Source organism: Styela clava, chromosome 8 (genome assembly GCF_964204865.1).
Source record: "Styela clava chromosome 8, kaStyClav1.hap1.2, whole genome shotgun sequence".
Classification (NCBI taxonomy): Eukaryota; Metazoa; Chordata; class Ascidiacea; order Stolidobranchia; family Styelidae; genus Styela; species Styela clava.
In genome coordinates this window covers 21,478,350-21,495,754 of record NC_135257.1, presented here as the reverse complement: position 1 = coordinate 21,495,754, position 17,405 = coordinate 21,478,350, and the positions used below count along the sequence as shown (strand labels likewise).

At 37.0% G+C, this 17,405-nt stretch overlaps 2 protein-coding genes across 2 annotated transcripts; both read left to right on the top strand.

Annotated features, from left to right (window-relative positions):
- Positions 1 to 3,944: 3,944 nt before the first annotated feature.
- LOC120329703 (sideroflexin-2-like) lies at positions 3,945 to 8,466 on the top strand. The gene is made up of 3 exons (XM_039396483.2): positions 3,945 to 4,340; positions 5,565 to 5,751; positions 6,056 to 8,466. Exons 1-3 carry the CDS (start codon positions 4,013 to 4,015, stop codon positions 6,525 to 6,527), a joined length of 987 nt encoding a protein of 328 aa, XP_039252417.2. The 5' UTR covers positions 3,945 to 4,012; the 3' UTR covers positions 6,528 to 8,466.
- Positions 8,467 to 8,603: 137 nt separating this feature from the next.
- On the top strand, positions 8,604 to 15,543 carry LOC120325517 (sideroflexin-2-like). The gene is made up of 3 exons (XM_039391637.2): positions 8,604 to 9,034; positions 9,938 to 10,124; positions 10,889 to 15,543. The coding sequence occupies exons 1-3, from the start codon at positions 8,707 to 8,709 to the stop codon at positions 11,358 to 11,360; spliced, it is 987 nt and encodes a 328-aa protein (XP_039247571.2). The 5' UTR covers positions 8,604 to 8,706; the 3' UTR covers positions 11,361 to 15,543.
- The last annotated feature ends 1,862 nt before the right edge of the window (positions 15,544 to 17,405 follow it).

Below are 17,405 nucleotides of genomic sequence, written 5' to 3'. Positions count from 1 at the left end.
AATCCCTATGACGTGATGGTGACGTCGTAGTGACGTAATTTTTGGATGGCATAGTCAGGTGGGGGTTAGGAATAGCATATGCAAAATATTCGTTATGCTACGCCCACTGGAAGTACTTGTGGTACTAAACTATACCAGACCCGAATACTTTAGTACCGGTATGCTGGTATGGTACCGTAAAAGCGCCTAACTTCGGACAGTTCCTAACTTCGGACAAAATTTTTGAACGGCCATATCTTGGCTAAAACGCGCCGTATATTGCTAATTTTAATTATTATAGGTTGCGCTGTTATATCTACATCTATTCTCATCTTTTTTAATGTTGCATAATTATTTTTTTGGTAAAAAAACGGGAATTTTGCCGAAAATTGACTGCCCGGCATTCAACGGCGCAGAGCGTCGCTCCTACTGAAGCTATCATCGTCAAAATACCATCATTCGGTAGAGGGCGACAACAATGTATATAATTTATTTGAGTGATCGCAATATGTCGTACGAGATTTAAATAAAACCTAAAATTCTGAATTATAAATTCCGTAAGAATATTAAGATTTCACGCAGCGTCAAAACTTACGTCAACCTCACGTAGATTATTTTTCGCTCACTTCCGACACGACGTCACACTGCGTCGCGGAAATGAATTTTGACGCCAGACACAAGGGAGCCAACATGACAATTTCCGTTAAGATAAAGACGGCGTTCCAATGTAATATTTTGTTCGGTCATGTATGAATATATGCCAAAATTACATTAATGAAAATACATGTCACACTTAATCGATGACGTTAAAAATCGAATATATAAAACTATGATAATTCCAACGTCCATATGGTACAGTGCACTGACTTAACCATTATTTTATGATTAGTAGTCGAAATGACAGTTATTGAATACGGCCTGGGTGAATTTTATTCACTCGAAATTAAAAATAAATTTAATCTCCAACAAATAAACGGGACCTACATGTTTACAAGATTAAGTTGAATTTTAAATTAAACTTTACAATCGGATTTACCGTGTGTTTGATATAAATTATCATTTATAAAGATAACCGCGCAGAATAAAAAAAAGCTATCGGTTGAGAATATTAATACTTCAAAGACTTCGATAGAAGCCCGTTAAAATACTTCATTGTGGATTGAAACGGTTTGCATCAGATATATTTACGTATGCATTTCCTGATTAAAATGACTAACGTGTTATTATACTCATCTGAAGTATCGAAAATAACGAACGAAAGATGTAAACATAGGATGACGGAAGTTTCAAATAATGCATTTTCGTCGTGACGTCAATGTTACGTTACGACGACGATCGAGCGTCTTATCTTCACACAACGACGTGATTACGTCATCCGCATCGGAAGCCTCTTTCTCTCTGTGCGTCGCGGTTACGCAGTGAAGAAAATGACTGTCCGAAGTTAGGGCAGTGAAGGATAACGGTCTGATGGCAAGAAATATCGATTATTTCAATAGTAAAAATAGTCCAATTGAACCGAAATTTTCAGGGAATGTAAATTACCGCACGAATGTTTTACCGAGCAATAAATGGCCGAGTTATTGACGAAAATATAGTAATTTTGTCCGAAGTTAGGCGCTTTTACGGTACCGGTAACTGTTACATAACAACTGACTAATACCAACAGAGAGCGAGGCAGTAGTAACAGGTCTCTCGGATTGATAGTATCGGTGCGGTACCGGTACCATAATAATTGATAACTAAGAAATATAATAATTTAAGAAAAAAAAGGCTGAACGAAGAGAGAGAGTTAGACTACCGGTACTTGTTTTGTCCATCAGAAAACATATACCGGTACAAAACAAAAACATAATTAATAAAAAGCGAAACAGTAATTTGTAACGTTTTGTCTAACCACTTTGAATGAGCATAAACATACACAATCTACTTTATATATTACGAACTGAAACTAATGACAATACTACCATACAGAAACGCTATGAGCGAATATTTCCTCGCAATTTCCTAAAATCTTAAAATCAGAAACTCGTTTGACGTGTATTGAAATGACAGTTGCCAGTTTATCCCGACACATTGTCGCTGGCGTAGACATCATTATCAAATAATATTAGAATTCTATCACTTCTTATTGAACATTTGAATCAAAATAACAGTGCCTTCAAAATTAATGAAGTTTTTGTCAGTAAAATTGTGAGTTAATTTAATATACAACGTTATTATTGTAAAATCTTTATTGAATATGGCATCCAAAATTAATACCACTGCGATTTCGTGTCATGTAAAATGCACTGGTGCGTATTCATTCCGTTGCATATTTTTAGAATAAACAATACCCGGGAGGTGTGCATATTTAGATAAAGTTAAAAACGTACAAAATTGTGCCCGTCGACCAAAAACAGTAAATCACGCTGTCAAAAACACACGAAAAATAACATCAAAATCAATTAAAAGATGTCAAACATTGAACAAAATAAGAACAGCGGAGAATAAGCTGCACATTAACAATAAAATAAATACTCTGAAAGAAAAATAGCATCTTTTTGTTTTTTTAATTTACAGCAAAATATGAAACGGTCGCGTATACAACAAATATTACTTTATATACATACGTAGGCATTAGCAGCAGGAAATATTCGTTTAGGGCGAAATTTTATTTTGTATATTTCAAATACGATACATGAGATAATTTTATGTTGATTTATGTAGTCGAATTTATAATTTTAAATAGAAAAATAAATTCTGAAAAATACGATTCTGCGAATATTTAACAACTTGCTATTTAAACCGTACTGATTGCTGATTTTAGTCCAGTTTCACGAAATTTTTCTAGGACTAATTTTGATTTTTGCAAATGAACCTAAAATCCTCGGTAAGCAAGATGAAAATTTGGTTATACCTAAATTTACGAAACACAACTAAAAACTCACAAATGACAGGCAAAACGGAACGGGCAGAAATTTACAACCAGGTCTGAAAATCTGTCGGGGAGGATGACAAGTGTTACACTGCCCATAAATCCTGTTAATTGACCAATATTACGGAATAAATAAACCAGGAAACATCAGGCGAACTCAATACAAAGACTCAACTCCGACAACCACACCTAATGTTATTGAGGATTCCGAGACCAAGCTTGAATGTGGATTTCGTGTTGTGTTTGACGTGGAAGTCTCTTTTGCTTGTTTACATTGCCAAGTTTACAGTGTTTATTCTAGCGATTTGTCCAATGTGATTTAAATTGGGTTGTCGCACCACGTTTAGATTAGTGAGAAATTGTGTGAGGGAAGATTGCCATGTAAACTAAATAAAAGTTTGACCAACGATAGAGAGATTATTTCAGTATTTAGTTACTTTCTGCCACTGCCAGTAGGTAGGTACCGGTGCCGTACCCTATTTAAATTCAGAAATCTGAAAATGCTTACGGCTAAAATGATTCTGGCTGCCTGTTGCTAATGCAGCAATATGCGGATTAGCATATGTAATTTAACATGCTGTAAATGCTTCCATGTTTTAGTGCAGTCAGGCAGTGCAGTAGGCTAGTCTAGTGGTTATCAATCACAGACTGACAGAGGTGGAATTCAAATGCTACAAATGTAAGAATTGATAAAAAATGATTACTATATAATTTATCTCTATGGGTGTGTGTGTGGTACAGTGGTAGGGTAAGTGTGTGTGAATTAATTTAATAATTTTAAGTGAATGAACATGTGCGGTACCGGTACCACTTCTTCCTTGCAAAACCTTCCATCTTATATTCTGTATGTTTCAAACCTTATCTAAGGTTTTGTTTGCTCTTCTGATTTCATGATCAGTTTTTATTTATTTGTTTTCATCAATAATTTTATTGCCTGTTATGCTGATTTTGAAATAAACTTGTGATAATTAACAATTATCATTAATAATTACTAACCCATTAACAATAATCTATTTTTATTTTTTTCCTATTTGTTACACTTTACAGTATTAAAGGAAGTAAAGTAAAAAGGAATATGATTCTGTTGTATAAAAACATTTAACATTTCTCAACTTTAAAATGGGGAAGGAAAAAATTTCAGTCTTGAAGGAATTTAATTTTGACATCACAAAGCCCAGATGGGACCAGGGCACATTTTTTGGGAGATTACGACATTTTGCGAGTATTACCGATCCTCGTCTTGCAATTGCGAGTCAAAAAGAACTGGAGGCTGCTCGCAATCTTGTAGATGATTTTAAACGTGGTATGATGCCTCGTGGAACTACTGTTGAGCAGATTTGGAAAGCGAGACATCTAGAGCAATCAGCGTTTCATCCAGATTCGGGTGAATTGATGAATATTTATGGCAGAATGTCGTTCCAAGTGACAGGCAGAACGGCTATTACAGGTACTGTTGGGTCTAGCTTTTTTAGAACTAATAGATATTAGAGTTTATTAGACTCCGAGGTATTATCCTGATATTGCAGTGTGACACAGTTCTCCGAAATTGTGTAACAAGTTATAAAATTACGTCACCACTATGTAATAGTGACACAATATAGGCCTTCAAACTATACGCACTGTCATCCAAGACGTGCAGACGATCACTCGAAATGGAACAAACTATTTCACTCGTTTTCTCGTCGCAAGGATCCCGATACAAGAGAGATCGCTGCTGTTAATGAGTTCTTTACCGTCGGCGCAGATGTCATTTCGGGCGATCAGGTATTCCTTGGCAAGCTCTATGACGTGTTTGTCATGTCGAAGTAACGTATTTGTTGGATGGCGTAGTCAGGTGGGGGTTGGGATTTACATGTGCAAAAATCATTATGCTATGCCCACTAGAAGTACTTCAGGTACGAAACTACAGGAGACCCTAAAATTCTATCTCATGCCTGAGTGACTAAAAGGATGCTGAATTAACAATTTTTACGTCCCCGTAAATCTTTTTAATTGGCCAATGTGACGGATATAAACAAGGAAGTCGATGCCTGAGGGTACGATGCCTAAAGCAAGACATCTAGAGCAATTAACGTTCTGGAGAATTAATCGATACTTTTGGCAGAATGTCATTTCAAATGCCAGCTGGAATGTCTATAACAGACACTGTTGAGTCTAGTTTTTATAATATTAATTGACAGTAGGGCACAGTTCTCCAATTCTAAGATGTCCCAACATTTGGTTCAATAGAACAAACTCTATTTGTCTCTGAAACGAGGGCATCTGACACAACGGCAAAAGCGTCAGATTGCACCATGCTTGTCTCAACAGTAATCTAAACGTATCGCAGTCGTCACTTTTGTCTTTTTACAGATAATTCTCGAATGCTAGAGTAAAAATTTTTTCTGCGGTAAATCAGATTGACTTTTTAGAGGGATCCAATGGCGACGTTTTAGATTGCGCCCCCCTTTAGTTTATTGTGGAAAGCTGGTTTGCCGATAATGGAGGCCCATCCTGCCTCGTAAAGGGGGTGGTGCACTCACTGGGGGCTATTTTTGGGATCGCAGTACTTTATTATAGCATTAGAGTCCTGGTATTGAGTTATCATTAACTTTCTGTTAACCTAATTTGAGAGAGTCAGCCAATATCTAATCTCAAACCATGCACTGAAAACATTTTTCATTTTTTCAAGGGTTTCTGCTTCAATTTTACAAGACCCCATTCCAAGTGGCGTCTATGCAATGGATGAATCAATCCTACAATGCTCTGGTGAATTATACGAATAGAAACGCAGCTTCGACGATTACTAAAAAGCAGATGTTCTTTGCATATCTTACAGCGACCGTTACTGGAATGGGAGTCGCTGTTTGGTTGAATAGGTTAGTTTATTGTGAGAGACTTGGTACTTACGTAGTATGTGTACCTTGTTAGGGTTAGGTTTGAGCTGCTGATGGGCGCTAGATGCTTCCAGTCACTTTTTATCACAGTTTTTTTATTGACCTTTGCTGCTGCCTTGGTTTCTTTCAAATTCTCACTGGGGCAACACCGTGTTATCTAAAACTGATATAACTTCGGCAATGAAATATGTTTCATTATTTGTGCATTGTTACATGGGGATATATTATATTTCAAAAGATTTTTCCTGCTGCAGAAAAAGTGATGTTTAGTTTTATATATTTCCAGATCTGCGGCTTTGGCCACACCAATTCTGGCAAGATGGGTTCCTTTAGTGGCCGTATCGTCAGCAAATGCAGTCAATATCCCACTTTCTCGACAATCAGAGATAATTTCGGGAATTGTAATCACGGACGAACATAACCAACCTGTTGGAAATTCTAGAAAATGTGCGATCAAGGGAATTACGCAAGTTGTAATATCTCGAGTCGTTATGGGAGCTCCAGGATTTATTTTACTTCCACTCATAGTCGAGAGAATAAAGCACACAAAGTTTTGGAGAAATCACAAATGGACGCATTTACCGTTTCAAGTTATGGGCTCGGGAGTTGTTCTTTTAATTATGGTCCCCATATCTTGCGCTCTCTTCCCGCAAATATCCAAATATAAATTCTCAAAGCTGGAACCTGAAGTCCAAGAATCTATTCGAGCTAAGTTAGGCAAAGAATTGGATTATGTTTATTTTAATAAGGGCTTATAGCTGCCCTCAAACATTGGTTTTATATATTTTCAACTTAATGAAAAGAGGCGTTCAATAACTTTGCCAAGCAATCATGCTTATAAAAATTGGTTAGAATATGCATCTGTCAAAGGATTATATTGGTACAGCCCATATTCATTTTATAAAATTGCCGGTACTCCCAAAGTATGTGAACCAAGGTCACAGAACCGGAACGTAGTATGTGTACCAGGTTAGGGTTAGGCCATAATTTCATTCCAATTTTCCTTAGTTTAGTTCTATTACGAGTTCGGGGACTAGCCATGTGACTCCTGTAGTATTTTTACCTGAAATTATGGCCTAACCCTAACCTGGTACACATACTGTGTTCCGGTGTCCGCCATCTTGGTTCACATACTTTGGGGAGTACCATATTTCCTAGCTATAGAGGTGTTATTTTATAAATTTGCATCAGAAAGCTTTGATTATGTCTACTAAATAATTATTAATGAAGGTATATTTTATACTGTAATATCCCATTTGTCTTCAAATAGATCAATATTTCAAATATATGCAAAAATATTAGTCCACAATTTTGTGCAGGAATTTAGCTTAAAAATAGACTTTGAGGTACTCCTGTAGTATGTGTACCAGGTTAGGGTTAGGGCATAATTTTATTTTGATTTTTCTTATTTTAGTTCTATTACGAGTTCGGACACTGTCTGTGTTAACCAAGTGAATATACCCCCTACCAATAGGTTTCAGTTCCATTACACAACTCGATGTAAAGAAATTAGTTCCCTTCATATTGGCAAACATACTTCTGTGCCGACTTTGATATGATATACCGTTTTCTTAATCGTATTGACGATAAACACTTAAGTTTCACATCAATGGGTATTTATGGTTAGTGAGAACTGTTTGTGGAGATTGCCATGGAAACTAAATATAAGTTTGAACAATGGCAGAAAGAGAGTTTCAGTTAGATACCGGTACTGTATTTGGTTTTTCTAAATCCAAAAATCTAAAAACACAAGTATTATATACTGATATATGTATAAGTTTATTTTGACTCAATAATCAGCATAACAGGCGATGAAATGATTGATAAAAACGAATAAATAAAAATTTATTTTGAAATCAGGAAAGCAAACAAAACCTTAGATAAAGATGAAAGTGTTTCTAACTGCATGGTACTAGGGTAGGATAGGGACCTATTTATCTCGAGTGGCGAGGGAAGCCGATAAGACGACTCAATCATATGTCGAACCTCGGCCTCTCGTCCGGTTACCATTCCATGTCGGGTATGGAATTAGTTAGCTAGTCATTATCTTCTCGGAAGCATGGACTTGATGGTAGAGGAAGCCGTAACCGACCAGCGGTTACGTGAACCCACCCCACGACGGCGAGGAGTCCAGCAATCCTGTCGCACGTAATAAACCCTGCATGGGATTCGAACTTGCGAACCTACACAGGGTAATCAGAGGTGCGGTGGCGAGCGTATCCGAGCTGAGGTATGCAGCAATGTTCGGATTAGCACATGTAATTTGATGCTTGCTGAAAATGTTTTTCTGTTTAAATGATTGTCAATCAAAGAGATTTCATTGTTATAAGTTTATGAAATGTTTTAAATTGTTTGCTGCAAACAACAATCTATTATTTTATTGGGGTCTGGTGTAGTTTAGTACCATAGGTACTTTTAGTCGGTCTGGCTCAACAAATTTTGCATATGTCATTTTGCACATTCCTAACCCTCCACCTGATTACGTTATCTGAAAATGGGTACTCCCGTAGTATGTGTACCAGGTTAGGGTTAGGCTATGATTTTATTTTGATTTTCCTTATTTTAGTTCCATTACGAGTTCGGGGACTGTCTGTGTTAGCCAAATAAATATACTCCCTGCCCAGAGGCCCTTTAACTTGTAGTTGGCGTTGTAAAGTTGGCGAACAAAATTAGTTATCTCCATATTGGTACACATACTTCTGGAGCGCCCAATAATGACGTCATGTAATAAAGCTCGCCAAAGTATACGGGTGGTCGTGCAAAATGCGCAGACGATCACCCAAAATCGAGCAAACTTATTATGCTACGCCCATTGGGAGTCTTGTTGTACTAAACTACGCCCCTTTTATTGCTATTTGTTACAATTTACAGTATTTACCAGGTAAAAAATAGATATGGTTCTATTGTAAAATACAGTTTACATTTCACATCTTCAAAATGGGGGAAGAAAAATACTTACTCCCGAAGGAGTTCAATTTTGACATCACAAAGCCCAGATGGGACCAGGGCACATTTTTTGGGAGGTTACGACATTTTGCGAGTATAACCGATCCCCGTCTTGCAATTGCGAGTCAAAAAGAACTAGAGGCTGCTCGCAATCTTGTAAATGATTTTAAACGTGGTATGATGCCTCGTGGAACTACTGTTGAGCAGATTTGGAAAGCGAGACATCTAGAGCAATCAGCGTTTCATCCAGATTCTGGGGAATTAATGAATACTTTTGGCAGAATGTCATTTCAAGTACCAGGCGGAATGGCTATTACAGGTACTGTTGGGTAGCTTATTCTGATTTCGATTACATTCTGGAAAAATATTTTTGAATCATGAATATATTCTAAATTGGCGGCAAGTTCATGTGAAAAATTACATAAATCACATCTAAAACGACACAAACGTAAAAGCCATTGATTTTTTTGTGTTGTTTCTTACCAGTTGAGATATCGTATGTTTTGATCTGCTTCATTTGACTCAAAAATCCCCAATTTTTTATAAAAAATATTCAAATTATTCCCACATTAAAATTTTTTTATTTCGAATTAAATCATTTTGAACGATTTCAATATTTGGTTCGTTTTAGACTTCCCTGTGAGGTTTGGCATTTTTTCATCGAGGTCACAAACATATTTCTAAACTCATCCGAGTCAATATTTCAGTTTCCAATGGTGATAAAAGAATTTTTACAGAAACTCTGAGAATTGAATTTAACAAACATTAATTAACAGTCCAACTAAAGACGGCCTGGATATGTCGAAGTTTTTGTTGTTCAGAATCAGATTTTTTTAAGATGTTATTCTGTCTGAATAATTATCCAAACTGACTGAACAAAACAAACCATTTGGTTTTATAACCTGCTGTCTAGGACAGCGGTTCCAAACTTTTTAAGTCGTGCCCGTTTTTTTGGAATTTGTCAAGTCTCACGTCACACCTCAAAAATAACTAGCTAACAATAAGCTACAAATAACGGATAGTAAGACGAAAGTATGTTTTATTCGAAAAATATGTGAATGGAATGTAAATATCCAAAATAAGGCGAGCAATATCAAATAAATATTTTCATTTTAATTAGCTTCACGGCCCCTTAGAAAATTGTCTACGACCTGCCATTTGAGAACCACTGGTCTCTATGACTAAGCATAATGACCAAACAATTAAAACCTCTCATCTTTAGGTCTTCTGCTTCAATTTTACAAGACCCCGTTCCAAGTGGCGTCTATGCAATGGATGAATCAGTCCTTCAATGCTTTGGTGAATTATACGAACAGAAATGCTGCCTCAACGATTACTAAAAAGCAGATGTTTTTAGCGTATCTTACAGCGACTGTTACTGGAATGGGAGTCGCTGTTGGGCTGAATAGGTGAGTTATTGTGGAGGAATTTACTTTCTTATTTGAACTTGATTTTACAATTTGATCGATTAGTTGAACAAAAACAGTAAATGGGATTAGAGTTAGAGCACACTCATTCAGAAGTGGAGGCGACTCTCTCTCTCTGAGTAAAGTTAGGAGCACTCACTCAGAAGTAAAGAAGACTCATCGGTGAGCAAAGTTAGGGGCACTCACTCAGAAGTAAAGGAGACTCATCGGTGAGCAAAGTTAGGGGCACTCACTCAAAAGTAAAGGAGACTCATCGGTGAGCAAAGTTAGGAGCACTCACTCAGAAGTAAAGGAGACTCATCGGTGAGCAAAGTTAGGGGCACTCACTCAGAAGTAAAAGAGACTCATCTCTAAGCAAAGTGAGTAATCAGCAGCATTTTAATGGAGCTGGAAAAGTTTGTCTCAAGTCGGTATCGAGCCATCATTCATCAAAGACCTCGTAACTAGCCATTTGATGGGAAATCGCACATGTCAAGACTCAGACTCAAGACGTCTACCCGAAACTGTTATTTAATGCTCGCCAATTTTCACATGTTCAAGTTAGCAGCACATACGCTTATATTTTTTCAGGAGGAATTCTGAAAGTAAATCATTCACTTCTGGTCTTACTGGTACAGAACAAGGATTACCCAATTGTAATATTTGTATAGCCTAATCAAAAATGTGCTTCAGAAAATATTTTGAAATATTCTTGTTTATAAATAGAAGTATCTATAATAATGCCTATTTTTTTCATATATTTCCAGATCTGCAGCTCTGGCCACACCAATTCTAGCAAGATGGGTTCCGTTTGCGGCGGTAGCGTCAGCAAACGCAGTCAATATCCCGCTTTCTCGACAATCAGAAATCATTTCGGGGGTTGTAATCACGGATGAAAATGACGAACCAGTCGGGAATTCAAAAAAATGTGCAATCAAGGGAATCACGCAAGTTGTAACGTCACGAATCGTTATGGCGGCCCCAGGAATGCTTTTACTTCCGCTCATAGTCGAGAGAATAAAGCACACCAAGTTTTGGAGAAATTACAAATGGGTGCATCTCCCATTTCAAGTAATTGGAGTAGGAGGCTTCCTATTATTCATGGTCCCCATAGCATGCTCTCTCTTTCCACAAAAGTGCAAATATAGATTCTCAAAGCTGGAACCTGAAGTCCAAGAATCTATTCGAGCTAAGTTAGGAAAAGAATTGGATTATGTTTACTTTAACAAAGGCTTATAATTGCCCCCGAACATTGATTTTATATCTAATTCAATGGAAAGAGTCGTTTGATAATTTTGCCAGGCAAGTATGCTGATAAAAAATGGTTAGACTATGCATACTAGTCCAGCCCATATTTATGGGTTTTTATGTCCAAAAATCACTTTTAGATATTTCTAATTCAATAAAAAAGAGGTGTTATTTTATAATTTTGCCTTAGAGAGAGGCTTTGTTTATGTCTACTAATTGATGGATGTTTACTGTGAGGCATTCCATATCATAACATCCAGGTTTTCATCAAAACAATCAATTTTGATTGAGTTTTTAGGAGCCAAATTAGATTTTGTATTTTCACTTCCAAACGTATTAATTTTCAATGCAATGAAAAAAAATTTTTCTGATCCCATTGACATTAACTGCTTCAAGTCTCGCCTGAATTGGTATATACTGGCAATCTCGCTCTATAATGGATGTTTTCCGACCTTTGACCCCAAAAAAATTCTTCCTGTACTTGACTATAGCAAAATATTTTATATTTATTCCTGTGAGTGTTTTGGAGAGTGGAACTTTACAAAATGGTTTTTCATTTTTAATAAAATATACAACCACACGTAGCTTAATAAAGGCACCAATAGCTAATTTTAGCCTAGTCTAGCAGCTTTTGTGAGACTAATTTTTTATTATTGCGACCATGGTTCATCTCAAAATATAAATCTTAATTAAGATACTTCATTTATACCTATTTTTTGGGAATAAATCTGAAAACTGACAAATAACACGCAAAACTGCGAAAACGAGGCAATTTTAACAACCATGTTTAATATCTGTCTTAGCGAACGAAATCTCTGAGCGGCTGCAAAAATTACAATTGTTACGTCAATTTTTGCTGATTGTCTTCGTTACGGTAATAAACAAGGAAATCGATGCTCGGGGAAACATCCTTTCTTTACAGTCACAGTATCTATTGACATATTTGTGGCTACCTGTAACTAGGGCTGGGCATTCTCGAATACCTTGTGATTTCAGAATAGAATTGAATAATTTTTTCGAATCGAATCTCGAATACTTGAAAATATATATTTGTAAGCGACTTTATTATAGTAATTGGTTCTCTCAACAAATGAATTACTGAAGACATAAAATAAAACACTCAGATAGATTACTGAGCGTTCACACAGAATAACAAACACGTTTTATGAATAACTCACTACAGAAAATAGTCATATGTTAGAATTTCGTTGAAAAAATATGACTCCAATGAAAAAAAAAATTGGGGAATTCACCTCGACCATTGGCGGAAAGATAAAAACAAGATGGCGGCGATTCAAAATTTAGCTCTGAACCGATTCGAATAATTTACTATTCGATTCGAAATGCCCAGCCCTACCTGTAACTAACTTATTCCCCAAATATATTGCTTCAATCATGTGTGCATGTGCCAACCGTCTGTATTCGAATCTGCATGGAGTAATTCATCCATAACTTTTATGCTTTGCTTTTAGATACCTTTGGGCAATTAGTCTGTTTGATTTTTTATGCTGAAACTATTTTTATAATTACTGATGTGCCATTTTGCGCTGGGAACTGAATCACGATGATTTCTCATAGTTGTCATGTATTGAACATTTTACGCGGCAGAAAAGTCTTCATGCCCTGAAAAGTCGAATTTAAGGGAATGGAAATTTAGGATTTTAAAACCTCCGCACCCCCCCCCTTTTTTTAAAAAAAATTCTGGCTGCGCGCCTGTTTTCAAATACCTTTGTGCAATTAGTCTGTATTACTTTACAGAGTTAGGTATTTTTATAATTACTGATGTACTGATTACTATATGTCCCATGGTGATTAGTAATACGCGATTTTGCAGAAACTAGATTGTGGCGATTTCACTGGAAAGGTGAAATTTCAATAAACTCAATGGCACCATATTGTATATCTGCCGTGCTTCGATTTTATCGAACTGAATTATTACAAGTTTTAGGATTTTATTTTTAATTACCTCATTTAATTTGGTGCTCATCCCATTTAATAGAAAGTACTCACTTTGAAACTCGCGTCATATCAATATACCGCTGTCATTTTTTTATTGGATTGAACGTTTTAATAATCGTGAATGCTTCTGCTGTTTTATTGCCATATTTGAAAGATGTGACATCTATTTTATTTTTAATGCCTGCCATTTTAGGTACTTAGTACTATCTATTAGGGATGCTCTAAACCAGAGGTGCACAACACCAAAGCGACTACCGTATCACTCGATTATATTGACTTTGCACTTTGATCGCAAAAACGTATTCAAATCACAAATCATTCACGACAATAAATTGTTTCAATAAATAGATATTCGTTATCATGTTTATTATTACTTATCGATCTTAAGATCGGTAAGAAACAAGATCTTAAGATCGGTAAGTACATTGATAGGCATTTGTCTGTATGTCTGTCTGTGTGTGTGTCTGTTAGATGCACGCGATATCTCACAAAAGCGAGATTGAATCTGCTCCAGATTTTGCATGTGCATTCATCTTATCTCGGATCAGAAGCCTATTGATTTTGGGCGAATTATGTCGTATAATTAGCGAGTTATCAATCAATTATTGATATAGTGATCTAGATTTTTGTCAAGCGAGAGAATTTTGAAACCCGCCGAGTGTGTGTGTGCGTTGCGCAGTGCGCAAGTTACAAGAGCGGATGAATCGAAACTGCAGTTTCTGTTTTGGGGGATCCCCTAACTATCGATCGATAAGTCTTCGGTTTCCAACCGGTATTCTCGTTTAAATTTGTTAATGTGTGTTTTACGGGAGTTCGTTTACAATACCAACGATTATGCGTGGCACACGACAAGATTATTTTGAAAAATTTGGTACATATCCTCATTTGAGTTTTGCACACCTGCTCTAAACCAGGAGTGTGCGACCTTTACCATAGGAGGACCAGATCCATTAGCTGGCAAAACCACGGGTCGCGCCTTCATTTAACAAAGGCTTTCTTGTAGTTTTGGTTAACATTTTGGTTATTGATCCTATGACATGCATTGTTCACTTCGCATAAGCTAGCTGGTAGGGCGTTATATCGTCATAGATAATAAATTCGACTCTTTGCAACGTAACGGGATTGGAATTACTCGCACAAACCGATTTGAATAAATTAAAAACTTGTTTCGCTGGCCTAACAATTCTTTCTTGTGGGCCACAGTTTGCACACCCCCTGATTGGATTGTCAGACAAATGATAAACAATGAGGTAGTGATTACCAACCTTTTTGTGCTTGTGACCTTCCGTTTCTCATTCCAGTGGTATTCATAGTGTTATTTTGATCAAATCCTATTATGTTCAAACAATTCTTGCTCAACAAAGTGAAAACACTCCTGTGAAATAACCTTATCAAGAATAGAATTTTTTCTTGTCAAGGGGAAAAGTAAAATCAGTTTTGTGGCCTTCCTTCAACTGCCCTTTGGCCCCCTTCACGGGTCCCCGGTTGGGAATCACTGCTAAAGGGCTCGGCACACATAAGATCAAGGTTGGGCAACATACGACCCGCGACGAGATTTTGACTGGCCCGCTGACTGTATCCAACCACACTCTGTAATGTGGTCCGACGCATCATTCCTGAAAGTTGCCGATCGCTCTACTCTCACCGCACTGTCAGTGCGAGCTGGTGAAATAAACAATTGCCTTAGTGAACAAACAATTGCGTTAGCACACTTGTTAAACAAACAATATAAGGTCAAAGCAGAGAGCGTTGTAAACATTCCCCACTACTGTTATCAGTTATGTTTAGAATCTAAATATAAATAGATTTCAGAAATTAGATTTTATATCAAGTTTTATTCACCACGGAATATCCCAAGAAACGTAAAGTTGACAGAGAGTGTCGAGCATTTAACGAAGATTGGATACCGAAGTATTTTTTGTAGTAATCCGGCCCGCCGAGGGCTTTTTTTTTTCACATCTGGCCCGCCGACTAGAGAAGTTGCCCATCCCTGCGTTAGATGGTGCTGATGAAATTCTACTCTGACAAAATAGCTAACAAAGTAAAGCTTTTTTGCTGGTGAAATTTTGCTAGACATATTTAGTATACTGTATTTTATTCAATATTTCTTCGTACTCGCTCTGAATGTTTTTAATTAATCAATTTTAAATCTTTTGCAATTAGTTTGTTTTTCTGTAACAGCAATCATTTTTTCGAAATAAACTTTTCAATCAAAGCGTTTCTATTTTATTTTAAAGGAACAAGAACTCGTATTATAAATTGTTGAGAGCCGTGCCGTAAATTGGTGTCATCCTAAATTTATTGTAATTTGAGAGAATTTCAGATTTGTCAGTGGGCTGTGATAACCATTAGAAACAAAAATTACCACTTATTATTCTATGCAAGTTAGCAGGTGCCGATTAGGTAAGAAATAATTAGGAATTACTTGTTGTAGGATGGTTAACCTAACTGCTGGTTAGTTTTAGATTCCTTCACCAAAGTCCACAAATCAACTATAATGGACTGGTTTTTGCCATACAATCCAGGGGGCTCCCGAAGTATGCGAACCAAGATGGCGGACATCGGAACGTAACAGGTTAGGGTTAGACGATAATTTTTTTCCAATTTTCCTTATTTTAGTCCTATTATCAGTTCGAAGACTAGACAAGAGCCTCCAGTAGTATTTATACCTAATATTATGGCCTAACCCTAACCTAGTACACATATTACATTGCGATGTCCGCCATCTTGGTTCGCATACTTCGGGAGCACCCAATCCAGTTATGTAATAAACTTTCCCTCCCCCAGGATTTTAAGAAAAAGTATCCTATTGGAATTGATTTACATCAGGGTTTCCCAAACCTTCCGGGTCGTGGTTCCCCTATTTGTGAATCTTAGTTTTGACCGGACTCGCATGCTATGCCATATCAATTTCTGGGCCTAACCAACAAGGAAGGATAATGTTTAATACAACAAACAACATTTGCTTTTCACTGCACAATTTTTAACTCTAGGAGCGATTTGTGACAAGCAAACTCGAAGGGGCGACTCTACTGTCTTCATATTGGTCCAATCAGACTCTTAATATCGTTGCAGACCCCTTGTACATTCATCACGGAAAACCCACGTACATTTGAACCCATGCGTATATCCACGGGTTCAATCCATATGCGGGTGCCAAAACCCATGGGTTAGGGTTAGTATGGGTTTAACTATCCGTGACACAAAAAAAATTCCATAGGTGCAAATTGTCATGGGTTCAAATGTACGTGGGTTCAAATGTAATGGAACCTCGTTGCAGACCCTGACAGGCATATCAGAAGAAACGAGGCTCCCGAAGTATGCAAACCAAAATGGCGGACATCGGAATGTAATGTATACTAGGTTAGGGTTAGACCATAATTTTAGGTATAAATACAACGGGAGGCTCTTGGCTAGTCTTCGAACTAATAATAGGACTAAAATAAGGAAAATTGGAAAAAAATTATCGCCTAACCCTAACCTGTTACGTTTCGATGTCCGCCATCTTGGTTCGCATACTACATACAATTTTCAACTCTCGGAGCAATTTGTGACAAGCAAACTCTAAGGTCCGACTCTACTGTCATCATATTGGTCCGATCAGACTCGTAATATCGTTGCGGACCCCCTCACATTCATCACGAAACCCCAGTTTGGGAAACCCTAATTTTGATGTTACCCACACAAATGACAGGCATATCAGAAGAAACTTATCATCTGGGCTGGCAGGGTGCTTTCTTCTAAAAATAAAATCCAGTCAGACCTTGAAATTTTCAAAATACTAAATCGTGGTAGCGATGGCTATGTAGCCTCTCGGATATCAGAGCCACTTGTACTGTTAAAAAAATGACTGAAACAACAAAAGGTACAGAAACTTCATAGAATTATTGGCGCTCCAGAAGTAGGTGTACCAATATGGAGGTAATTAAAACCTATTCACTTGGCTAACACAGACAATCCCTTAACTCGTAATAGAACTAAAAGTAAGAAAAAAAACCATGACCTAACCTCAACCTGGTACACATACTATGGGAGTACCAAATTATTGTCATGGAATGCTGCTCAGAAACAGATTGC

Bases quoted from the DNA above. Each gene is read 5' to 3' on its own strand.
- LOC120329703 (XM_039396483.2), top strand. From the start codon at position 4,013: ATGGGGAAGGAAAAAATTTCAGTCTTGAAGGAATTTAATTTTGACATC. The intron at 4,341-5,564 runs GTACTGTTGGGT...CATTTTTTCAAG, and splicing joins AGGCAGAACGGCTATTACAG to GGTTTCTGCTTCAATTTTAC. The intron at 5,752-6,055 runs GTTAGTTTATTG...ATATATTTCCAG, and splicing joins GTCGCTGTTTGGTTGAATAG to ATCTGCGGCTTTGGCCACAC.
- LOC120325517 (XM_039391637.2), top strand. From the start codon at position 8,707: ATGGGGGAAGAAAAATACTTACTCCCGAAGGAGTTCAATTTTGACATC. The intron at 9,035-9,937 runs GTACTGTTGGGT...TCTCATCTTTAG, and splicing joins AGGCGGAATGGCTATTACAG to GTCTTCTGCTTCAATTTTAC. The intron at 10,125-10,888 runs GTGAGTTATTGT...ATATATTTCCAG, and splicing joins GTCGCTGTTGGGCTGAATAG to ATCTGCAGCTCTGGCCACAC.